General features: G+C 36.4%; 1 protein-coding gene across 2 annotated transcripts in view; it reads right to left on the minus strand.

Annotated features, from left to right (window-relative positions):
- Positions 1-27,645, minus strand: part of SLC35A3 (solute carrier family 35 member A3) — a 46,219-nt gene that overhangs the window by 11,441 nt on the left and 7,133 nt on the right. For both annotated transcript variants that reach the window (XM_082452851.1, XM_082452852.1), the window contains exons 2-6: positions 9,064-9,268; positions 6,119-6,273; positions 5,919-6,041; positions 4,111-4,282; positions 201-319 (exon numbers count right to left, since the gene is read on the minus strand). In XM_082452851.1, the coding sequence (XP_082308977.1) occupies positions 201-319; positions 4,111-4,282; positions 5,919-6,041; positions 6,119-6,273; positions 9,064-9,250 (756 nt within the window). In that variant the 5' untranslated portion in view covers positions 9,251-9,268. The remainder of the gene's footprint in view (positions 1-200; positions 320-4,110; positions 4,283-5,918; positions 6,042-6,118; positions 6,274-9,063; positions 9,269-27,645) is intronic.

Genomic DNA, 27,645 nt, shown 5'->3' on the forward strand with positions numbered 1-27,645 from the left:
TCATCCATGATTCATTTTCAAATAAGTTTTCATTACGGCATTTAGATCAGTTCTATTTTAACTTCCCTGAATAAACTAGAGATAATGAGAGTACTGATAGGAGGGACCCTTTTCCCTCATATCAGTATATCATAGCTACCTTGATTCTCTATATTAAAATAAAATTTATTAGCATAAATGTAAGACTTTAAATGCTTTACCTGAAGAACAACAACTATCCAGGTCAGCCGGTTATACCCCTGAAAAAATCCATTCTTTGATACCAGTTCTCCATCATAAACATATACACCCATTAATCCAAATATACTCCCAAAGAAACCTAAAAAAAAAGTAAAGTCTATGTCATACCATCATTTAGTTTGTCTGGAGAGATATTTTTCCATTAACATTCCAAATAATTTTCAACTTAACTTTTCCTTTTTGATAAAATTAGACTACTTTAAAATTTTTTTACTTGTATAATTATATAAACTTAAGAAAAGTATACTTAGTACTATATTATGACTGTAATAAAAAGACATGGGAATATAAAAAAGAACAGAGATTACCAACTTTGGAGGACTGAAAAAATATAATGTATACATTCCAGGACTAAATGGCTGTCCCATTCCAATATTTGTAAAATGCTCACTTTTGGTGTATTTCATTGTATCTTATATCTTCCTATTTACTAGATCTAGATTTTCATATATTCACATTCATACATGCAGATATAATAGCTCAGGTATGTGGTCCAGCATTTTCCTTTATTTAGAAATTTTGGATGTACAATAATTAATAAACAAAAAATTAGAGCTAAGAAACCATCAGCCATAGGCAACATCAGAATGTTGTTATTGAAGTCTCACTGTTAGGGAAAGTCAGCTCAGTGAGAGCCTGAAATGTGTCTTATTCACTGCTGAATCCCTTACTTCTACCACAGAGCTTATCACATGACTACTGGATCTAAGATTTCCTGGAGCAATCCTAAACTATGAATAAAGAAATGGATACTACAGGGGTCATCTCTTTGGGGCAGTCTGTGGTAAGATATGCAAAGATTGCAGGGTAAAGCAATTTTTTTTTAAGCCACAACTAATCAAAGTATTCCACAGTGAAAAAGAACTAAAAGGGATGTGAAATGTTCTTTCTTTTTATTTATGCCAACTCTATCATTTTAATATGTCTAATTTAGAACATGAAAATAATACTGGCATAATACAAAATCACAAAAATAAACACTTCCAAGGGTATTATTCATTTCTTTTTTAATTATAAAAATAACACTTGATAATTACAAAAAATGTATAGAGTACAGAAGAGTACACACATGTCAGTATGTACAGATCTACTGCATTCTTTCTATCAGTTGTATAATATTCCATCGTACGGACAATAATAGTACGAAATACACATATAATGCCACATGCAACGAAATGTACTAAGTGCTTTATGTATGTTAACTCATAACAACCCTATGAGGTAGACACTTCTAGCTCATTTTACAGATGAAGAAACTGAAGCAAAGAGAGGTTAAATAAACTTGCCCAAATTCATGTTGCTGGTTAGTGATGGATTCAAAATTTTAATCCAGGCAGAGTGGTTTTGAAGTCTATGATCTTAACCACTACACCATTTAATCGTATTGATAATTTATTTAACCAGTATTCTAAATGTTTTCTATTTTTTACAATTGTAACCAATGCTGAAATGAATAAACTTGGACATTTATCTTTGTGCTCTTGTATAAATATTTATATCTGTAGGATAAATTCTTATCCAGACATGGAATTTTTACATTAAAGCTGTAATTTATTTAAAATTTTGTTATATATTCCCAAATTGAGATCCAATAAGGTTACATCAGTCTACCAGTTAGCCCTCCATATTCGCAGGTTTTGCATCCACAGATTCAACCATCCGTGAACCAAAAATGTAAAAAAAAAAAATTCCAGAAAGTTCCAAAAAACAAAGCTTGAATTTGCCGGCATAGCAACTTATTTACAAAGGATTTACACTGTATTAGGTATTATAAATAATCTAGAGATGATTCAGTGTATATGAGAAGATTGCATAAGTTATATGCAAACACTATACACCATTTTATACAAGGGACTTGATCATCCACGGCGGTCCTGGAACCAATCCCCCACAGATACCAAGGGAAGACTGTATTCCTAGCAACCTTAGGTAACAAGAGTTCCTGTTTCTCCATTCTGTGGCTAATATTGGATCTTATCAATTAGCTAATCTTTGACCGTTGATGTTTGAAAACTTCTATACATTGTTTTGTTTTTGTAATCTCGAGTTATCTATAACTTATTTATGTATCCTTTTCAGAACTCTGAGTTATTACCATTACCATTAGATTGTGTTATGAGGTCAAACCAAGGAATAAGAAATCCATGTAACACCACAGAATCATGAATTCTGACCTTTCATTTTTATCTTATAATCGAGAAAATTTGGGGCAACTCATACAAACCTGAATGTTTCTTTCTTTTCTCATATTTGCATATTAATGTAAATAGCTGACATAAGTGCTTAGGCACTAATAAAGCACAAGGCACTTTATTCTAAACATTTTACATGTATTCTCTCATTTAATCCTCATAGCAACATATGAAATAAGTACCATAATTAAGTATATTTTATAGATGAGGAAGCAGAGAGGAAGGTTAAGTAAGTTCTGTAATGCCACACACGTGGTAGGTAATAAAATCAGGATTTGAGTGGTCAGACTACCAAACCAAGAGTTCTTAACCACTATGCTATAGATACACTCTTTCTGAAATGGTGAATGCTTTTCAAGTCTGAACTTGCCTTCTAGACAAACTGAACAAAGGGAAGCTAATTTAATTTTGTTTTCAAAAATATTTACCTTGAAGTTCTTAAAAAAAAAAAAACACACACGATACATTTCTACAAATTTTGCAGAGAAACAAATAAATACTGTGTGATAAAATGAAGGTTCAGTCTGTTTGTTATCATATTATGTGAAAACAGCTGAAAGGATGGACTTTAATCAAATTTTGAAGGTTTGTCTTAAAATACAGGCCATTAGGATTACAGACAATTCACTGCATAGGGCCTGGAAGGGCCTGTTATGACTGCTATCATGAAACATGGTATAGCTATTAAGCTGATGTGAAGAAAAAAACAGTGGCTTCAAAGAAAAAAACAATGGTTTCAAAGGTGAGCTCCAAAGTCACAGGGACAGAGGCTTAAAACAGAACATGTTGATTTGCAATTGAGCTGCTTCTCACATGTAGCATCTTAGAAAATGAATAATATGACAAGAATACTAAATTCTGAAATCTTTGTATGAGGAGTTAAATGTTACAATACTGTATACAAATAGTTTAAATATCTATTCAAAGGCAATCTCTCAATCTCTTTTTTCTTTTAAACTTCACCTTCAGTTAGAAAAATGCTGTAGTATTTAAAAGCTAAAATGTAACAACTTGAAATAAAAAAGCATAGTAAGATTTTAAAGAGACAAAAATTTCTTCATTTCAAACTTCCTCCATTTAAGTATCTATTTTTTTCAGCTTTTTTGAGGTATAATTGATAAGTAAAATTCTAAGACATTTTAAGTGTACATTGTGGTGATTTGATATACAACATGGTGACTGTAGCTGATAACACTGTATCATATAATTAAATTTGCTATCTTAATCTCTTTTTCCAGGAGGAAAATATGTAAGTTATTTGCAACATCTGTGGAAAACATAGCAACCAAAGACAAAGGCTCCAAATGGTGAGGACAGAAACAGGCTTCATACACTCTTATGAGCACAGACCTAAAATTCCATATTCTTGAATAAAAGACATTCATTTAAAATACAGTTTTTCAAAAGGCAAAAACCCTGCCAGATATTTGCATCAACAGCAGCTTTTATAAAAGGTTTATTTAATTAAAGACACATAGGACTTCCCTGGCGGTCCAGTGGTTAAGACGCTGTGCTCCCAATGCAGGGGGCATAGGTTCAATCCCTGGTTGGAGAACTAAGATCCCGCATGCTGTGTGGCGTGGCCAAAAAATTTTTAAAAAAACAGAAAAACATAGAAATCTTTAAACATAACAATATAATCCTTTAAAAATAATATTAGAAAACATTTAAAACTTACCAAGTTGAATGTTTCTTATCCACACTGATTGTTTGGTTTCTTTTAAGATTTTCTCAAAGTAAACCCCAGCAAAGCCACTTGAAAAACATGCTGTGAGAACTGCCATGAGGCCTACGAATTGTGAGCCAGCTGTAAGTTCCTTCGAATTAAGCTCTTGAGAATCTGAGGGCCACTGAACAAAAAGAAAAACAAAACTGAAGTTTAATTCCTATAATGTTTTACAAAATACATATTTAGAGTCCACTCTTAGACCTTAAGGTAAAAATGCAACCAATACCATTCTTGGGGATTGCAGAGGAGAGCTTTTGAAAGAAAAACTTAGAATCATTTTTTTTTCCCCATAGTGATATTACTGTTATAATTTATAATTTCAAAAATACCCTAAAAGAGAGAAAGAGTATAATAAATGCACAGATGCACAAAATAGCCTCCACAAGCAGTTCAGTTGTAGAAATTCAGAGTGTGAAGTGTTGGAGCAGCAAAAATGAGTATGGAGCCGTTGTTTCATTATGGAAGGTCCATTTCATGCTAACCATTCTGAGCTTTATTCTGTAGATCAGTGTTCCTAAATCTTCACTTATTTCCCTATCATCTTCATGGTTTTTGTCAAATGTATGTTCTCCCTAAACTATTAATTACTTGATATTTTAATTTAAAATACCTCACTTTTAAAAACTGAATACCGACTTTACCTTACCTTAAGCAGGATCTATGAAAATATGGATTTGATATGCCAATTATATTTTTCTAATAACCACTTAAATAACTATTAGAAATATTTATTCAAAATATACATACCACACTCTGAGGAAAGTGATTGTAGGGGAGGGGGGCTTTGGACGGCAGGAGATTGACATGATTGGATTTCTTTTAGATAGACCACAGTGGTGACTAAGTGGAGGCTGAATTGTAAGACAGAAGTTAAAAAAAAAAAAAAAATCAATTAGGAGGCAAAAGATTACTTGAGACACAAAGAAGGCATGAAATGGGGAAGTGTTAGTAGAGACAGACAAGGACAGAATCAAGAAGTATTAGAAAGCAGAATCAGAAAGTCTTAGTGATTGACTGGATGTACAGGCTAAAGGAAGAGTCTAGGAGAACTCTCAGGCTAAGTAAATCATGACTGGAAAAAAACAGAAATAAAGAACAGGTTTGGTGGGGAAAAGGTAAAGTGTAGCTTTGGATACACTGAGTTTATAAGGCCTATTGAACAACCAAACAAAGATGTCCAATGTGCTTTTAGATATATAAATCTGAAACTAGAGGTGATAACCAGAGCTGATGACACAGACCAAGAAGCTATAAGCATATGTGTTAGTAAAAACCTTCAGAAAGAATGAAGTCTCCAAAACTAAGGACATAATTTAAGAGAAATAACAAGCCTATCAACAACACAATATCTAATGGGAATATCAGGGAAGAGGACCCCAGGAAGGAAACCAATAAGGAATCATTAGAAAGATGTGAAAAGAACCAGGAGCGAGTGGTATCAGGGAAGCTGAGAGACAACAGGAAGGCAGTGGTTGATCTCAAATGTCCAGACACTCAGTAAAAATCAGCTTTGTTTTACCTACAGCGTCTTATTTCCCTAAATAGACTGTTCATTTCTTTACGTCGGATAATTTGATTTTACTTCTTTGTGTCATTTACAGTCCCAATGTAGTATCTTGCTCAAAGGAAGCCCTCAAAAAATGTCAGTTGTGAGAATAAGCATTAATTTTCTTCAACAAATAACAGAACCATATTCTCCAAAATGAGGTTTTGAAACTGTGATAAAAGTAAAAGTTATACTTATCTTGAATAGTTACCTGCACAAAAGCAACTCCTGTCATCAAAATTACTAGGGAGAGCCACTGGTACACACCTAATTTTTTACTAAGCATCGACACAGAAAATAATGCAGTTGTAAGAATTTTCAACTGATATGTGACCTGAAAGAGAAAACAGCTAATATTATTGTTTGTTTCTTTCTTTCTTAGAAACACTACTAGAAATGTATTTTAAATACCTGATAAGTAGCTGCATCTAGATTTGACAGTGCCACATAGAGTAAATTATTCTGAAGAGTATATATCCCTGATGGAATAGCAAGTTTAAGTGTTTCCATAGGTTTATTAAGAATTTCATCATGTAGTATTCGATTCAGTGCTCTTAGACTACATTCTAGAAAAAACATGAAATGGGCAAAATCAGTAATTAAGTAACTCCAAATAAGTTACATACTCTCAAGTCCTCAGTTTTTTCACCTGTAAAAAATGTAAATTTGGCTACATGTTAAGATCCTTTTAGGTCTAAATTATACAGACGTACCTCAGAGATATTGCAGGTTCATTTCCAGACCACTGCCATAAAGTGAATATCACAATAAAGTGAGTCACAAGAATTTTTTTGGTTTCTCAGTGCATATAAAAGTTACGTTTATACTTTACTGTAGTCTATTAACTGTGCAATAAGATTGTCTAAAAAAAAAATGTGCATACCCTAATTAAAAAATACTTTATTGCTAAAAAATACTCACCATCATCTGACAAATGGAGGGTTGCCACAAATCTTAAATTTGTAAAAAACACAATATCTGCAATAAAATAAGGTATACCTATACCTTTAATGATGCTAATACTAAATATTATAAGGTAGCATATTAAGAAGAGCATTATCTTTATACATATTTTTTTTTCATTGGGAAATAAATCAAATTGATTATATATACACATATGTATTTGTGATAACCAAAACCTCAAAGTATTAACTTGTCAACCAAGTATTCTTACTTTATCATAGCAATATTATAATATTGATACCTTGTATTTTATAATGTATTTTATCATCAGCCATTAATGCCAATTAATAATTATGAAGACTTTAATCATGAAAAGAAGGATACCAGGAAGTAGGTTTGGCTCAAACAACAGAAAACCCAACCAACAGTGGCTCAAACCCATAGGGATTTGTCTCACATGGCATGAGTCCAGGTCAAAAGCTGCTACAGCAGCTCCGTGATGACATCAGGGACCTAGCTCTCTCTGTATATATATTGGCTTTTTTTTTTCATGCTTTTCATGTATTGTCTACGTGATTTTTTGCAACAGGTTACCAACTGACTGATGCACCTCTGGTTCTTCTTTCTGGAAGGAAGAAAGAAGAGGAGGAAACAGTGGCCTAGTAGGCATCTTCTTCCCTCTCACTGACCAAGACTGTGTGTTGCATAACTACCCCCTGCTACAAGGGAGCTGGAAAATCAATTCTTTTCTTTTATATTCTCCACATTAGAGATAAGAAAGGGAGAAAGGAGTTAAAAATGGACTCTGAGCTAGCCAACCCACAGTATCAATCACAAAAAAATGTCCAAAGAACTTTCAGAGATACATAAACCCCCAAATAAAGGAGAAATTCTAAGGAACCCTACCACCTTACCAATAATACACTTCACAGATGATTTTCTCTCCCAACATAAAACTTGCAAACTTGGGCTTCCCTGGTGGCACAGTGGTTGAGAATCTGCCTGCCAATGCAGGGGACACGGGTTCGAGCCCTGGTTTGGGAAGATCCCACATGCCACGGAGCAGCTAGGCCCGTGAGCCACAATTACTGAGCCTGCGCGTCTGGAGCCTGTGCTCCTCAACAAGAGAGGCCGCGATAATGAGAGGCCCGCGCACCGCGATGAAGAGTGGCCCCCACTTGCCACAACTAGAGAAAGCCCTCGCACAGAAACGAAGACCCAACACAGCAAGAAAGAAAGAAAGAAAGAAAGAAAGAAAGAAAGAAAGAAAGAAAGAAAGAAAGAAAGAAAGAAAGAAAGAAAGAAAGAAAGAAAGGAAGAAAGAAAGAATCATGGTCAAAAAAGGTGATGATAAAAAAACTTGCAAACTTTATGAAAACTGTTTTAAAATGAAAATACCTTTTTTTAAATTAATTTTTATTGGAGTATAGTTGATTTACAATGTTTAGTTTACAAAATGAAAATAACTAAAGAATGTTACTTGATATTCAGCCTTTCCTGACTAAAATAATGGTAAAAAAATTATGTAAGTAAAACAAAAATTACCAAAAGATTTTTTTAGTTTTAGCAGAAAAAATATAAAATATTAGCTCATCTTTAAAATTAAATTTTTAAATAATTGATGCTGTCACATATTTTTCTCATTAGAAGTATGAGGGTAGTGGAATTGAGTCTTGTGGCTTTAATTTGATTTCTCTGATTGCTAGAGAGGTTGAACATCTTTTTATACATTGATTGGCCACTCAGGTTTTCTCTTCTGTAAGTTGCCTATTTATACCTTTTGTCCCTTTTTTGTTGAGTTTCTTATCGTTTTCTTATTGAGTTGTGGGAGTTCTTTGTACATTCTGGATATTAATTATTAGTGATTACCTGTGATGTAAATATCTTCTCTCAATCTGTTGCTTGTCTTCTCATTTGGTTTGATATATAAAAACATGAAAAAAGTCTGTTTTTCATTTTAATGTACCCCCAAATAATCTAACCACATGGAGCCCTAACCACTGGACCACCAGGGAATTCCCTCAATAAAGATTTTTTTTTTTTAAAAACTATATCAAATTAGTCACTGCTGGACTAATCATGCAGCCAATAAAATAAAAAAGCCTTGACTTTAGTAAAAAATTATTACTCCTCTAAATTACTTACTCTCAAATTATTATAAATGCAAGAAACTTTGTTTCATATTTACAGCATTAACCAGAGGACATGAATCATAACATAGATAAGAATAAAATACCTTTATTACTAGACTAAAACCATCTTAATAAAATGAAAATTGAAATGTTCTTAAATAATGCAAGTGTTCAAATGTGTAGTTACATATATATATATATATATATATATGTCATATATATAGGTACCTATACATATATATACTATATATATATATCACATGTGAATAACTCCAAAATAATTAAATAAATTGCAATGACTTAAAAAACCTAGATACCTACTGCTGTCTTTGTAGACTAATAAAATACAGGCCATTATCTTCAAAAGTTCAGCAACAACCACGGCTGTAGATGACAGATAACGAGGCCCCTCCTCTTTTAAAGTCCTAGAATAACGCATCGTTAGAACCAGACTGGTAGTCTGAAAGACCAAAATTCCCAAGGAAAGGTATTTTAGGTTGGCTGACATTGTTTTATCTTCATTTGCCTGAAAAACAAAATACACAGGACAAATAAACAGAAAATACAGAAATTATAAATATTTTAAAAACCAGGGCTTCCCTGGTGGCGCAGTGGTTGAGAGTCTGCCTGCCAATGCGGGTAACACGGGTTCGCGCCCTGGTCTGGGAGGATCCCACATGCCGCAGAGCGGCTGGGCCCATGAGCCACAATTGCTGAGCTTGCGCGTCTGGAGCCTGTGCTCCGCAACGGGAGAGGCCGCGATGGTGAGAGGCCCGCGCACCGCGATGAAGAGTGGCCCCCACTTGCCGCAACTGGAGAAAGCCCTCGCACAGAAACGAAGACCCAACACAGCCATAAATAAATAAATAAATAAATAAATAAAATATTTAAAAAAAAAAAAAAAAAAAAAAACCAGTAAGAGATGTCTGGTTCCAAACAAGATAAATTAAGTGCACTGCATCCTACTCTTCCTGCTAATTACAACTATAAACCTTGGACCAAAGACAAAGCAACTACAAGGAGACTCTGAAAAGGTGACAAAAATAAGACAAACTGGCTAGAGACTGCAGATCTTGAGTGATTAAAAAATCTTGAGATTTGCCATTCATGTATCTCACCCTGGGTGTGACAGCAGTTTACAACCTGGAACCACCAACAGGTGTAGGTCAACAACAAAAAAGCCATAAGAAAAAACCCACTGTCTCCAACCAAAGGACTGGGAAGACAGCAGCCCTGAAGGATGCAACCCTCCCAAATGAGTGCTGTATAATCTGTGGGGCAGAGCCTTGCTGACCATCCCAACCCTGCACAAAGGACAACAGAGGTGGTGGCCCTCCCATCCCCCACCAGGATGCAGCCACAAAGACTATGGGGGCAGAGCCCTGCCAACCATTCCTGCCCTATATAAGGGGAATGTCAGCGAAGATGCAGCACCATTCCTCCCTCTCCAGTGGCTGCCTACTAATACAGACGATTTAAGTAGGAACCAAGGTCTCATAACACTCAGAACATCCAGGATACAATCCAAAATGAGTATACTCATCATTCCAAAGACAGAAAAAAAAATCTCAACTAGGATGAATAAGGACAATCAAAGGACAACAACACATAGTTGATACAGATGTTGGAATTATCAGACAAGAATTTTAGAGAAGTTACTACAAAAATGCACCAACCAACAGGCAACTATAAACATTCTTGAAATAATTTTAGACTCACATAGTTGAAAAAAATAGTACAGGAGTTCTCATGTACCCTCCACCTGGCTTCCCCCAATAATAAAAGTAGCAAAGTTTCTGTATTTTTTCTAAAGCAATTTAATATTAACTCTAAGAAACTCACTTTAAATATGAAGATACAAATATGTTAAAAAGTAAAAGGGTGGAAAATGATAAAAGCCATGAGGAAAATAACTATGAGAAAGTTGGAGGGGTTAGATTAATATCAGGCAAAACAGATTACATAAGAATTATTTTTAGAATTAAAGGACACTTTGTAATGATAAAAGAATCAACACATCAGGAAGATATAACCATTATAAATGTATATGTGCTAACAACATAGCTTCAAAATACATAAAGCAAAAACTTACAGAACTAAAAGGAAAAACAGGTAAATCCAGTCAGAATATGAGATTTTAACCCACCTTTCCCAGTAACTGATAGAATACACACACACACAAAACCCAGTAAGAATATTGAAGATTTGAACAACACTATCAACCACTGTAACTCTGTAGACTTGGAGATGCTCCACTAAGATCCTCCTTCAAGGAAGGACTTAATGTAGTGTGCATGATCAGTCAACTGCCTCTCCAACCCAGGTCACATCCTTTGCTTCAAATTTATCTAAAGATTCAATCTCAAACAAAATCTCTGAAGGTTTTTTTTGGTAGAAATTGATATCGATTTTAAAATTTATAGGAAAATACAAAGGACCTAGACCAGCAAAACAATTTTGAAAAGGAAGAATAAAGTGGAAGGAGTTAAACTACTGACATTCCAGCCTTACTATAAAGCCTTAATAATTAAGACTGATATTGACATAAGGACAAAAGAATAGGTCAATGGGATAGAATGAAGTCCAGAACAGGGACTTCCCTGGTGGTGCAGTGGTTATGAATCCGCCTGCCAATGCAGGGGACACGGGTTCGAACCCTGGTTCGGGAAGATCCCACATGCTGCGGAGCAACTAAGCCTGTGTGCCACAAATACTAAGCCTGCGTTCTAGAGCCCATGTGCCACAACTACTGAGCCCACGCGCCTGGAGACCGTGCTCCGCAACGAGAAGCCACCGCAATGAGTAGCCCCCGCTCGCTGCAACTAGAGAAAGCCCACACACAGCAACGAAGACTCAACACAGCCAAAAATAAATAAATAAATTTATTTTTAAAAAAGCTAAAACTATAAATATTCAGGAAGAAAACATAGGAGAAAATCATAGCCACATAAAAATAGGTTGAGATTTCTTAGGATACAAAAAGCACAAACCATAAAAGAAAAATATGGAAAAATTGGACATCATCAAAATTTAAATCTACTCTTCCAAAGACACTGTAAAAATAATGAAAGGCAAACCACATCATGGGAGAAAATATTCTCAACACAAAAATCTGACCATGGTCTTGTATCTAGAATGTATACAGAACTCTTACAACACAATGAATGTATACAGAACTCTTACAACACAATGAGTAGAAGACAAACAACCCAAATTAAAATGGACAAAAGATGTCAATAGATATTTCACCAAAAAAAGATAAATGAATGGCTAATATGCACATGAAAAGATGTTCAACATCACAGTCATTAGAGAAATACAAATTAAAGCCACAATGAGATAACATTATACACCTATTAGAATAGCTGAAATCTTAAAAATTGATGCTACCAAGTGTTGAAGAGGATTTAGAGCAAATAGAACTCTCAACTTTGCTAGTGGGAATGTAAAATGCCACAACCACTTTATCAACCAACTATCTCATTTTTATAAATCTGCATTAGCAGAAGAATCCTAATGTGAAATAAAATTATAGCATTTTAGAAGTGGAAGATGCTTTAGAAATCATCTAGTACAATATCTTCATTTTAAAATAAAGAAAATAGTGAACAGAGAAGTTAGATGACTTGTTCAGGTCTTATAATTATTAATTGAAAATAACAGTTATAAAGTTAAATATCAAGTTCCGCAGATCCCATTACAAGCTACTGTAGAATTTCAAAAGACTTCCTGGTGGCCTTTATCTCTGTATAAAAGGAGAACAAGTTGCCAGCAGTCTACATTTGGCACATGCATCTGATTTTCCTGGAAAATGTCAAACAATTATTTCAAACCTGTTCAAGAAAGTCTTTTGTTTATTCTGTACAACTAAGACCATAATGCATGTGTTATAACAGCAATACTCTGATTTCTTTTCAAATGAAAATTTAAAGGTCAGATTCTAAGACAGGATACACTATTTGTACAATTTTGCTTTTCCATTTCCAAGTACATACAACATCAATATAAACATTCATTGTGATAATACAGTTCGTAATACTTTTAGTCTCTCACAATGTTTTGTTTTGTTTTTCTAAGTCTGTGAGATAATAGAAAGACATGTATATTGGTCTCTGGTGCTGGCTCCTGACACAGGGTTCCTGAAACGCTTGTAATTTCCTAAGTGATAAGAGCACTAGGAGCATCTTTTGTTCTAATATTTGGTCTTTGACCCCAGTTCCTGACACAGAGCTCCTGAAACCCTTGTAATTTTCTGGGTGATAGAAGTGTCTTTTGTTCTAGTGAGGCAAATTTGGGCAGGCTTCTAGATGGCTTCTGAAGAGAGCTGCTCACCAGAAAGAACAAGCCATGATTAGAAGCTTAGAATTTTCAGCCCCATTCCCCAAGCTCCCCTACTCCCCATTCTCTTGAGAAGGCAAAAGGGCTGAAAATGGAGTTAATGATCCATTTTGCCTACATGATGAAGCCTCCATAAAATCACAATACTATATAGGGTTCAGAGGGCCTCCAAGTTGGTGAACACATCCACACAGGGAAGGTGAGGCACCCCAATTCCATGGGGACAGAAGTTCCCGTGCTGGGGACCATCCCAGACCTTGCCCTATATATTTCTTCATCTGACTGTTCATCTGTATCCTTTATCATATCCTTTAATAAACTGGTAAACATAAGTGTTTCCCTGAGTTCTGTGAGCCACTATAGCAATTTAATCAAACATGAGGAGAAGGTCGTGAGAACCTCTGATTTGTAGCCAAGTCCAAGTCAGACAGAAGTTGTGCCTAACCTGAGGACCTACTACTTGTGATTGGCATATGAAGTGGGGTGGGAGCAGTCTTGTGGGACTGAGCCCTTAACGTGTGGGATCTGATACCATCTCCAGACAGACAGTGTGAGAATTGAAGTAGGACATCCAGCTGGTGTTGAAGAGAATTGCTTGGTGTGGGGAAAAACCTCACATACATGTGATGACCAGAAATGTCAGAAGTGAAGTATTCTGTATGAGGAGTACAGGAAACACATAGGAGGAAAGAACGGCGTTGCTTTTCTAATATGAAGTCAAGAAGTAAAATACATGCAAACACCCACTCATTTGCACTAGATCACCTGTAAAGAATTACAATTTAATTTACAATTCTGCCTAAGGGAAGAAAAAACTCAAAATGAAAAAGTTCAAAATACTAGTATTTCTAAGATATACAAATACTTAGTTTGGTTGGAGTACAATATAGGTAAAAGTTAGTACTTTCACTTAGTACAATATAGGTAAAAGTTAGTACTTTCACTTAATACAACCCCTAAATGCAAAGCAAATACATAAACACGAAATAGACCAAAACAAAGATTATGTTCCACCTCTATAATTTATAAGATTAACATTGTTTCTTCATTTTAAAGTCTACAATATTTTCTCATTATAATTGAAAACAATCTTTTACCAATTTCATGTTTAAGATTTAATTTCAGTCTCCTACATTTTTTTCTCTTACTGCCGAAGTCCCCTTCTTTTATCCTTTCAGGTGTTGCCAATCCTCTGGTTTCCAGATTATTCTTTGTTTCACAAAAATTTCCTATCCAAGAAACTTTTATATCAATAATAAGAAACTGTTAGGTTCTTTCACAAATCGAGCCTCATTCAGTTTACTGTCAAAAACGTCATGAACCAGTCAACAAATTACTACCCATGTTCCATTAAAGACCCCGATTACTAAGCTCCCTAAACCCACTTGGAGTTCAGTGAGGCTCTCAGATTTATAGCAGTGTCAAAGAGACAGGATGAAAAAAAAAAAAAAAAAAAAAAAAAAGACAGGATGCTTAGATGCTCCACTTTTACCTTAACAGCTAAGACCTGAAAAATGTATTCTTCCTGATCACTAGAGTAAATGGCACTATTTCATTCGGATTGCTTTCCTTTGTTTTCGTTTGTTCTGGTTTTTCTAAAAAAACATTTATTATTTTATTTACTTTAAAAAAGTAGTATATTCTTAGTGAGAAAAAAATTAATAAACTTAAAAATTAATAAGTAAAAATTTGAACCATAATCTCACCACTCAAAGACATCTAATGATATTTTGATATAGATTCTGTCAATTTTTCTTAAGTTTTTTGGAAATCCCTAAACTCAAGGACGTTAGCAGCAAGGTAAAATAAAGTACCTAGACCATTTCATATTCCCACTGAAAGGATTTCAACAACTTTTGGGGATTCTTAGTTATATAGAAACTAGTCTTGTAATCACAAAGTTCCAAATTCTCCTAAAGAATAATAGATCTTTCTTGAGGGAAAAAAATGGATTTTAAAAATACAATAAAGTACCAAGAATATAACAAACATCCATGATTCTACCACCCAGAACTAACAAGTGTCAATCTTGTCACATTTGCTTACCTTTCCTTTTTTAAAGGAATAAAACACTACAGTTAAAGTCCCCTTTAAGCCAAACTCTAAGTCCTATTCCTTTTCCCCTCCCCTATTATCATGCATTTGGAGTATGTATTTCAGTGCACTTTTAAAATTTTATACACCTATACAGAAATATCTGTAAGCCTACATATTTTAATATACATACATGGTATCAAACTGTATACATTATTCAGCATCTTCCTTACTTTATTCATCATTGTCTTGCCATCTACATTGATATACAGACCTAGTTCATTGATTTAAATAACTCTATATTGTTCCAACAAATAAGCAGACCTTCTATTTACCCATTCTCTGATGAATATTTAAGATCCTTTCTTTTCCTTTTAAAGATTTATTTAAAAGTTTTCTTAAAAATTTTCAGGAGGAACCAAGATGGTGGAGTAGAAGGACGTGCTCTCACTCCCTCTTGCGAGAACACCAGAATCACAACTAGCTGCTGGAAAATCATCAACAGGAAGACACTGGAACTCACCAAAAAAGATACCCCACATCCAAAGACAAAGGAGAAGCCACAATGAGACGGTAGGAGGGGCGCGATCAGAGTAAAATCAAATCCCATAACTGGTGGGTGGGTGACTCACAGACTGGCGAACACTTATACCACACAAGTCCACCCACTGGAGTGAAGGTTCTGAGCCCCACGTCAGGCTTCCCAACCTGGGGGTCTGGCAACGGGAGGAGGAATTCCTAGAGAATCAGACTTTGAAGGCTAGTGGGATTTGACTGCAAGACTTCGACAGGACTGGGGGAAACAGAGACCCCACTCTTGGAGGGCACACACAAAATAGTGTGCACATCGGGACCCAAGGGAAGGAGCAGTGACCCCTGGGGAGACTGAACCAGACCTACCTGCTAGTGTTGGAAGGTCTCCTGCAGAGGCGGGGTGTGGCTCTGTTTCACCGTGGAGACAAGGACACTGGCAGCAGAAGTTCTGGGAAGTACGCCTTGGTGTGAGCCCTCCCAGAGTCTGTCATTAGCCCCACCAAAGAGCCCAGGTAGGCTCCAGTGTTGGGTTGCCTCAGGCAAAACAACCAAAAGGGAGGGAACCCAGCCCCACCCATCAACAGTCAAGTGGATTAAAGTTTTACTGAGCTCTGACCACCACAGCAACAGTCAGCTCTACCCACCACCAGAACCTCCCATCAAGCCTCTTAGATAGCCTCAACCACCAGAGGGCAGACAGCAGAAGCAAGAAAAACTATAATCCTGTAGCCTGTGGAACAAAAACCACATTCACAGAAAGACAGACAACATGAAACGGCAGAGGGCTATATACCAGATGAAGGAACAAGATAAAACCCCAGAAAAACAACTAAATGAAGTGGAGATAGGCAACCTTCCAGAAAAAGAATTCACAATAATGGTAGTGAAGATGATCCAGGACCTCGGAATAAGAATGCAGGCAAAGATCGAGAAGATGCAAGAAATGTTTAACAAAGACCTAGAAGAATTAAAGAACAAACAAACAGAGATGACCAATACAATAACTGAAATGAAAACTACACCAGAAGGAATCAATAGCAGAATAACTGAGGCAGAAGAACGGATAAGTGACCTGGAAGACAGAATGGTGGAATTCACTGCTGCAGAACAGACTAAAGAAAATAGAATAAAAAGAAATGAAGACAGCCTAAGAGACCTCTGGGACAACATTAAACGCAACAACATTCGCATTATAGGGGTCCCAGAAGGAGAAGAGAGAGAGAAAGAACCAGAGGAAATATTTGAAGAGATTATAGTCAAAAACTTCCCTAACATGGGAAAGGAAATAGCCACCCAAGTCCAGGAAGCGCAGTGAGTCCCATACAGGATAAACCCAAGGAGAAACACGCCGAGACACATAGTAATCAAATTGGCAAAAATTAAAGACAAAGAAAAATTATTGAAAGCAGCAAGGGAAAAACGACAAATAACATACAAGGGAACTCCCATAAGGTTAACAGCTGATTTCTCAGCAGAAACTCTACAAGCCAGAAGGGAGTGGCATGATATACTTAAAGTGATGAAAGGGAAGAAACTACAACCAAGATTACTCTACCCAGCAAGGATCTCATTCAGATTTGATGGAGAAATCAAAAGCTTTACAGGGCTTCCCTGGTGGCGCAGTGGTTGAGAATCTGCCTGCTAATGCAGGGGACACGAGTTCGAGCCCTGGTCTGGGAAGATCCCACATGCCGTGGAGCAGCTGGGCCCGTGAGCCACAATTACTGAGCCTGCGTGTCTGGAGCCTGTGCTCCGCAACAAGAGAGGCCGCGATAGTGAGAGGCCCGCGCACAGCGATGAAGAGTGGCTCCCACTTGCCACAACTAGAGAAAGCCCTCGCACAGAAACGAAGACCCAACATAGCCATAAATTAAAAATAAATAAATAAATAAATAAATAAAAATTTTTAAAAAAAGCTTTACAGAGAAGCAAAAGCTAAGAGAATTCAGCACCACCAAACCAGCTCTACAACAAATGCTAAAGGAACTTCTCTAAGTGGGAAACACAAGAGAAGAAAAGGACCTACAAAAACAAACCCAAAACAATTAAGAAAATGGTCATAGGAACATACATATCAATAATTACCTTAAACGTGAATGGATTAAATGCTCCAACCAAAAGACACAGGCTGGCTGAATGGATACAAAAACAAGACCCATATATATGCTGTCTACAAGAGACTCACTTCAGACCTAGGGACACATACAGACTGAAAGTGAGGGGATGGAAAAAGATATTCCATGCAAATGGAAATCAAAAGAAACCTGAAGTAGCTATACTCATATCAGATAAAATAGACTTCAAAATAAAGAATGTTACAAGAGACAAGGAAGGACACTACATAATGATCAAGGGATCAATCCAAGAAGAAGATATAACAATTATAAATATATATGCACCCAACATAGGAGCACCTCAATGCATAAGGCAACTGTTAACAGCTATAAAAGAGGAAATCAACAGTAACACAATAATAGTGGGGGACTTTAACACCTCACTTACACCAATGGACAGATCATCCAAAATGAAAATAAATAAGGAAACAGAAGCTTTAAATGACACAATAGATCAGATAGATTTAATTGATATTTATAGGACATTCCATCCAAAAACAGCAGATTACACTTTCTTCTCAAGTGCGAATGGAACACTCTCCAGGATAGATCACATCTTGGGTCACGAATCAAGCCTCAGTAAATTTAAGAAAACTGAAATCATATCAAGCATCTTTTCTGACCACAACGCTATGAGATTAGAAATGAATTACAGGGAAAAAAACGTAAAAAACACAAACACATGGAGGCTAAACAATACGTTACTAAATAACCAAGAGATCACTGAAGAAATCAAAGAGGAAATCATAAAATACCTAGAGACAAATGACAATGAAAACACGATGATCCAAAACCTATGGGATGCAGCAAAAGCAGTTCTAAGAGGGAAGTTTATAGCTATACAAGCCTACCTAAAGAAACAAGAAAAATCTCAAGTAAACAATCTAACCTTACACCTAAAGGAACTAGAGAAAGAAGAACAAACAAAACCCAAAGTTACCAGAAGGAAAGAAATCATAAAGATCAGAGCGGAAATAAATGAAATAGAAACAAAGAAAACAATAGCAAAGATCAATAAAACTAAAAGCTGGTTCTTTGAGAAGATAAACAAAATTGATAAGCCATTAGCCAGATTCATCAAGAAAAAGAGGGAGAAGACTCAAATCAATAAAATTAGAAATGAAAAACGAGAAGTTACAACGGACACCACAAAAATACAAAGCATCCTAAGAGACTACTACAAGCAACTCTATGCCAATAAAATGGACAACTTGTAAGAAATGGACAAATTCTTAGAAAGGTATAACCTTCTAAGACTGAACCAGGAAGAAACAGAAAATATGAACAGACCAATCACAAGTAATGAAATTGAAACTGTGATTAAAAATCTTCCAACAAACAAAAGTCCAGGACCAGATGGCTTCACAGGTGAATTCTATCAAACATTTAGAGAAGAGCTAACACCCATCCTTCTCAAACTCTTCCAAAAAATTGCAGAGGAAGGAACACTCCCAAACACATTCTATGAGGCCACCATCAGCCTGATACCAAAACCAGACAAAGATACTACAAAAAAAGAAAATTACAGACCAATATCACTGATGAATATAGATGCAAAAATCCTCAACAAAATACTAGCAAACAGAATCCAACAACACATTAAAAGGATCATACACCATGATCAAGTGGGATTTATCCCAGGGATGCAAGGATTCTTCAATATATGCAAATCAATCAATGTGATACACCATATTAACAAATTGAAGAATAAAAACCATACGATCATCTCAATAGATGCAGAAAAACCTTTTGACAAAATTCAACACCCATTTCTGATAAAAACTCTCCAGAAAGTGGGCATAGAGGGAACCTACCTCAACATAATAAAGGCCATATATGACAAACCCACAGCAAACATCATTCTCAATGGTGAAAAACTGGAAGCATTTCCTCTAAGATCAGGAACGAGACAAGGATGTCCACTCTCACCACTATTATTCAACATAGTTTTGGAAGTCCTAGCAACAGCAATCAGAGAAGAAAAAGAAATAAAAGGAATACAAATTGGAAAAGAAGAAGTAAAACTGTCACTGTTTGCAGTTGACATGATATTATACAGAGAATCCTAAAGATGCCACCAGAAAACTACTAGAGCTAATCAATGAATTTGGTAAAGTTACAGGATACAAAATTAATGCACAGAAATCTCTTGCATTCCTAAACACTAATGATGAAAAATCTGAAAGAGAAATTATGGAAACACTCCCATTTACCATTGCAACAAAAAGAATAAAATACCTAGGAATAAACCTACCTAGGGAGACAAAAGACCTGTATGCAGAAAACTATAAGACACTGATGAAAGAAATTAAAGATGATACTAACAGGTGGAGAGATATACCATGTTCTTAGATTGGAAGAATCAATGTTGTGAAAATGACTATACCACCCAAAGCAATCTACAGATTCAATGCAATCCCTATCAAATTACCAATGGCATTTTTTACGGAACTAGAACAAATCATCTTAAAATTTGTATGGAGACACAAAAGATCCCGAATAGCCAAAGCAGTCTTGAGGGAAAAAAACGGAGCTGGAGGAATCAGACTCCCTGACTTAAGACTATACTACAAAGCTACAGTAATCGAGACAATATGGTACTGGCACAAAAACAGAAACATAGATCAATGGAACAAGATAGAAAGCCCAGAGATAAATCCACGCACCTATGGTCAACTAATCTATGACAAAGGAGGCAAAGATATATAATGGAGAAAAGACAGTCTCTTCAATAAGTGGTGCTGGGAAAACTGGACAGCTACATGTAAAAGAATGAAATTAGAACACTCCCTAACACCATACACAAAAATAAACTCAAAATGGATTTGAGACCTAAATGTAAGACCGTACACTATAAAACTCTTAGAGGAAAACATAGGAAGAACACTCTTTGACATAAATCACAGCAAGATCTTTTTTGATCCTCCTCCTAGAGTAATGGAAATAAAAACAAAAATAAACAAATGGGACCTAATGAAACTTCAAAGCTTTTGCACAGCAAAGGAAACCATAAACAAGACGAAAAGACAACCCTCAGAATGGGAGAAAATATTTGCAAACGAATCAACGGACAAAGGATTAATCTCCAAAATATATAAACAGCTCATTCAGCTCAATATTAAAGAAACAAACAACCCAATCCAAAAATGGGCAAAAGACCTAAATAGACATTTCTCCAAAGAAAACATACAGATGGCCTAGAAGCACATGAAAAGATGCTCAACATCACTAATTATTAGAGAAATGCAAATCAAAACTACAATGAGGTATCACCTCACACCAGTTAGAATGGGCATCATCAGAAAATCTACAAACAACAAATGCTGGAGAGGGTGTGGAGAAAAGGGAACCCTCTTGCACTCTTGGTGGGAATGTAAATTGATACAGCCACTATGGAGAACAGTATGGAGGTTCCTTAAAAAACTAAAAATAGGTTTACAATATGATCTAGCAATCCCAATACTGGGTGTATACCCAGAGAAAACCATAATTCAAAAAGACACATGCACCCCAATGTTCATTGCAGCACTATTTACAATAGCCAGGTCATGGAAGCAACCTAAATGCCCATCGACAGACAAATGGATAAAGAAGTTTTGGTACATATATACAATGGAATATTACTCAGCCATAAAAAGGAATGAAATTGAGTCATTTGTTGAGACGTGGATGGATCTAGAGACTGTCATACAGAGTGAAGTAAGTCAGAAAGAAAAAAACAAATATCGTATATTAACGCATGTATGTGGAACCTAGAAAAATGGTACAGATGAACCGGGTTGCAGGGCAGAAGTTGAGATGCAGATGTAGAGAACAGACATATGGACACCAAGGGGGGAAAACTGCGGTGGGGTGGGGATGGTGGTGTGCTGAATTGGGCGATTGGGATTGACATGTATACATTGATGTGTATAAAATTGATGACTAATAAGAACCTGCAGTATAAAGAAACAAACAAACAAAACAACTAATACTAAACTTTCATTGCGTTATTTGTATGGAAATATGTTAATATAAATGTTTCAGACATTACGTGAAATTTCTAAAAATCGTATATGTTCTGGTATAATGTTATAAGTCATAATTCTAGTTATTACTTTAAAATGTATATCTCAGAAATAACTAAATTTCCTTGTCAATTGCATTATTATGAACTTTCATCAAATCTTTAACTATGGTCATTTTTAAGTCTTTTGTCATTTACAGACAGTTCTGGGTGTACTCTGATGCTTTTGCAAATATGTTCCTATAAAAGGGTTGCATCTTCAAGGAATTCATGGAAAAGACTCTGACAAGTACAGGTTTCTGGTAACTGACTGTACTGCTGAACTGAATGAATAAGCATTTTCAGAACTCTAATGAAAAACTGATGAACTCATAAAAGTGCTAACAAAAGATCAAGATAAAAAAAAATTAATTACATGGGACTGAGTGAACTGATGAGGATGATTATAATTTTTGTGACTTTCTGTTTGAATTAAAAAAAAAATCCCACAAGGACTCAGAGGCAAAGAATATACAAATCAATTTTCACTGCAAAGTAAAGGAGCTGTTACAGTGGAGGATTACTGGACTGAATGTCAATATTATGACATAGTATGAGTGTGTTTTGTGTTTGGTAATTGCAATCATTGTTGCTTTTGTTGTGGTCATCCATTTACAATGCTTGGTGTCAGTCTATTTATCTCTTGTAAAAATAAAATACAGTGAAAAAAAAAAAAGAATCCGCCTGCCAATGCAGGGGACACGGGTTCAAGCACTGGTCCAGGAAGATCCCACATGCCGCGGAGCAACTAAGCTCGTGCGCCACAACTACTGAGCCTGTGCTCTAGAGCCCGCGAGCCACAACTACTGAAGCCCGCGCACCTAGAGCCCGTGCTCCGCAGCAAGAGAAGCCACCGCAGTGAGAAGCCCACGCACCACAATGAAGAGTAGCCCCCGCTCACTGCAACTAGAGAAAGCCCACACGCAGCAATGAAGACCCAATGCAGCCAAAAATAAATAAATAAATTCATAAAAAAAAGAAAGAAATAGACAACTAGATAGCAAAATAAAAAATCCATGAACAACCCAAAAAGGTGACAAAGTATCCCCATTAACTCCAGAATACAAGGAGATGGGAACAGATTACCGATAGCCGCAAGACCTAGATGTTTTCGGCTTCCATGTCGGGGGAAGCAGCGGGAAAGAGCAGACGTCTCTCAGACCTGAGAATAGGGGAGTCCCCACACCATCAACAGACATTCGCTAAAAGTGCAGAATGCCCATTTGAGAAACTGAGAGAGACTGTGCCCAATCCAATAGGAGTGCAAACAGCCTGCGGATAAGGACCGGAGGGACCGGAACGGACCAGCCTCCCTGAGCTCTCAACATGGACTAGTCATGACTCCATTCATAACAGAAGAGAAACAATAAGATATGAATAAAAATTGAGGACCGAGACAATAGAGATGAAGGAAAGAGAAGGTCCAGCTTCATTCCACAGGCAGAGTCTCTTGATATGGTGGAGAGATGGCTGAGGGCATCTATAAGCCTACATTCTCACAATGTATGATTCAAGGCGGAGAGACCTTCTATGTCCTGGTGTCCTTAGAGCAAACCTCATGGAAGACTGTAATTGGCTCTGCTTCATTCCACTAAATTACTGTGCTGGGCGAGTGGCTAGTCTGATTAACCGTCATAGGTCAAGTGCATCTCACTGTGATGAAGAGATGTCATTGACAGCCCCACTTGGACCACCTGGAGAGGGGAAGTCAACTTTGACAAAGAAAAGAATGCTGCTGAGGAAACAGTATATATCTACCAGGGAAGAAGAGGTGAGGCTGCAGACAATATGTAAGGTACAAATGTACGTAATGACAATGTAAGAGAGATTTGTTTTTATTAACAATTCCCTGCAGCTCTGCTCGATATTTCAATGGAGCACCACAGTGGCTCTAACCTGTCCCCTCCTCTACAGTTTTTAGAAGTTGGGTCCTCTCCCGTATCTGTCTCCCTAACTGCGACTGCTCCAACCAGCAGACTGTGGATGAGGACAGAAAGGATAAAGAGTTGCCATTTGGGGAGTTGATGTTGCATAACTGAAAATGGTCTTTCTCAGGTTATCCTTCAGAAACGATCAGTTGCTCAGAAAAGAATTAAGTACCCACTCTGTGCTCAGGATGGCCATAGGCACTGAGGATACCAACGAGAGCAAAGGAACAGCTTCTGTCTTCGAAGGTCTTAAACTTTAGTTGGGGGTTGCTATGGACTGAATGTTTGTGCTCCCCAAATTTGTATGCTGAAGCCCTAATCCCTAATGTGACTGTATCTGAAGGTGAGGCCTTTGGGAGTTAATTAGGTCATGAAGGTGAAGCCCTCGTGATCATTCATAAGAAGAGGTACAAGAGAGATTCTCTCTGTCTGTCTGTCTCTCGCTCTAGCTCACTGACCAGTTATATCTTCTGCATGTGAAGTTACAATGAACCAGGAGGAGGGCTCTCACCAGATATCGAATCTGCCAGCACCTTGGTCTTGGACTTCCTAGTCTCCAGAATTGTGAGAAATAAATGTTTGTTGTTTAAGTCAAAAAAAAAAAAAAAAAAAAAATTTCAACAAGTAGCTCCTAAATATTATATAAGCTACAAATATTTCAAGCCATTTTGCTAAAATTTAATATTGTATATGATTTCTTAGGTCTCTTCCAATTCTAATACACACACACATAATTTTATTAAAGTAATTTCAATTTTTTCATCTAAAAGTGTTGTCTCAATTTTTAAATTGTAAACTTTGAGTATACATATAGTAATAAATAACATATATAATCATTAACTACTGTAAAATTATTAGTGTATAATTATTGCATAATAATAATGTATAATTATAATTTTTGTGTGTGTGTGTATACTATAATCATACTTATTCGATACAGTCACACTGCTAGTACTTCTAAAAGTCCTCTGCACAGGAATATTTCAGGATTTGGTTAGTCACTATAAAAGATCTTGTACTTGCTTTCCAATCATCATTTTTCTCCTGAATTGTTAGATAAGTTTGATATTTACAAAGTTGAATTTTATTATTTTTAAATCCCTTCTCACCTTTTGAAAGAAAAATGTACAACAAAAACTTCATTCATCTAATAAGCTCCATTCATTTGGATTTGATGATGACTTGGTTAGAATTGTGTGCAAAAAATATTAGTAAGCTTATTAAGAGTTCAAAAAAATTCTCAGTAATTATTTATTACTCTTAAGGGGGAAAAAAAGGTTTTTAAAACATGCTAGAAGGTATAATTTAAGTACATTTGATATGCTAATTACATATCCCTCATTTCCATTAAAGTAGCTCCCTAAGATCCTTGCCTTTACAATGCTTTGTCAGCCAATTCTGAGTTACTTTACAGGCCTTAAACATTTAAAAAATATACATTACATAAAGTATATGTATCATTAATGCACACTACTACTACTTCCACCTTTATATTAATCAGGGTTAGTGAGAAATTAGTTGTTTATACCACCATTATTGCACTAGATATGCATTAACTAAGTTCTGAAATATTCAAAACACTATATACTAATAATTTCTATTTATCTTTTCAAACAGAGATAGGTACTTGTAGGTAAATCTGAAAATCAGTCTTGGCTACATTATATCCAATAGGTTACATGTATAATCTTTAGGTCTGTGTATGAAGCCCATTATTCTACTGAGACAATAATATCTGTATTTTGCTGTTATGTCTTCAGCCACTAAAAGTTCCACAAAACTAAATCTTTAGTCAATGTCTTTAAATTGTAATAAAATTTATATAGAGAGATTGGTTCAAGATGGTGGAGTAGAAGGCCATGTGCTCACCTCCTCCTGCGAGAGCACCGAAAATGACAACTAACTGCTGAACAACCATCAACAGGAAGACGCTGGAACCCACCAAAAAAGATACCTCACATCCAAAGACAAAGGAGAAGCCGCAGGGAGATGGTAGGAGGGGTGCAATCACAATAAAATCAAATCCCATACCCACCAGGTGGGCGACCCACAAACTGGAGAACAATTATACCACAGAAGTTCTCCCACCGGAGTGAAAGTTTTGAGGCTCGCTTCAGGCTTCCCAGCCTGAGGGTCTGGCAACAGGAGTAGGAATCCCCAGAGACTCTGACTTTGAAGGCCAGCAGGATTTGATTGCAGGACTTCCGCAGGACTGGGGGAAACAGACTCCACTCTGGGAGGGCACACACAAAGTCATGTGTGCACCAGGACCCAGGGAAAAGGAGGAGTGACCCCATAGGAGACTGAACCAAATCTACCTGCTAGTGTTGGAGGGTCTCCTGCAGAGGCAGCGGGCAGCTGAGGCTCACCGTGGGGACAAGGGCACTGGCAGCAGCAGTTCTGGGAAGTACTCATTGGCATGAGCCCTCCCAGAGAGCACCATTAGCCCTGCCATACAGCCTGTAGGCTCCAGTGCTGGGTTGCCTCAGGCCAAACAACTAACAGGGAGGGAACACGGCCTCACCCATGAGCAGACAAGTGGATTAAAGTTTTACTGAGCACGGCCCTGCCCACCAGAGCAAGACCCAGTCCCTCTTAGATAGCCTCATCCACCAGAGGGCAGACAGCAGAAGCAAGAAGAACTACAATTCTGCAGCCTGCAGAATGAAAACCACAATCACATAAAGTCAGACAAAATGAAAAGGCAGAAGATTATGTCCCAGATAAAGGAACAAGATAAAACCCCAGAACAACTAAATGAAGTGGAGATAGGCAACCTTCCAGAAAAAGTATACAGAATAATGATAGTGAAGATGATCCAGGATCTGGGAAAAAGAATGGAGGCAAAGACTGAGTAGATGCAAGAAATGTTTAACGAAGACTTAGAAGAACTAAAGAACAAACAAACAGAGATGAACAATACAATAACTGAAATGAAAAATACACTAGAAGGAATCAATAGCAGAATAACTGAGGCAGAAGAATGGATAAGTGACCTGGAAGACAGAATGGTGGAAATCACTGCCACAGAACAGAATAAAGAAAAAAGAATGAAAAGAAATGAAGACAGCCTAAGAGACCTCTGGGACAACATTAAACACACCAACATTCGCATTATAGGGGTCCCAGAAGGAGAAGACAGAGAAAGGACCCGAGAAAATATTTGAAGAGATAATAGCTGAAAACTTCCCTAACATGGGAAAGGAAACAGTCAACCAAGTCCAGGAAGCACAGAGAGTCCCAGGCAGGATAAACCCAAGGAGAAACAAACACACAGAGACACACAGTAATCAAACTGACAAAAATTAAAGGCAAAAAAAATATTAAAAGCAATAAGGGAAAAATGACAAATAACATATAAGGGAACTCCCATAAGGTTATCAGCTGATTTCTCAGCAGAGACTCTGCAAGCCAGAAAAGAGTGGCATGATATATTTAAAGTGATGAAAGGGAAGAACCTACAACCAAGAATAATCTACCCAGCAAGGCTCTCATTCAGATTTGACAGAGAAATCAAAAGCTTTACAGAAAAGCAAAAGCTAAGAGAATTCAGCATCACCAGACCAGCTTTGCAACAAATGCTAAAGGAACTCCTTTAGGCAGGAAAGAGACTAGCAACTTAAAAAAAAAAATTCATATAGATTTTTAAAGACTACTAAGTACCTAAGTAATTCTGCAAATCAATTTTCCTTCTATTATAAAAACAAAAGGTTAAATTTCTAATTTAAGATTTTTAGAGTGAGCTATATTTACATTTTCTAAACATTAGTTCTGAAATATACTAAGTGTAATATTATAATCTATTTCAGGTTAATGACACAATAGAGTACATACGAAAACACACACATTTTAAAGTGCTATGCAAATATAAATTCACATTACACTAGTCAGAAACAGCTATTGGTATAAA

The sequence above is a fragment of the Balaenoptera physalus genome (assembly GCF_965194825.1).
Source record: "Balaenoptera physalus genome assembly, chromosome: 1".
Taxonomy (NCBI): Eukaryota; Metazoa; Chordata; class Mammalia; order Artiodactyla; family Balaenopteridae; genus Balaenoptera; species Balaenoptera physalus.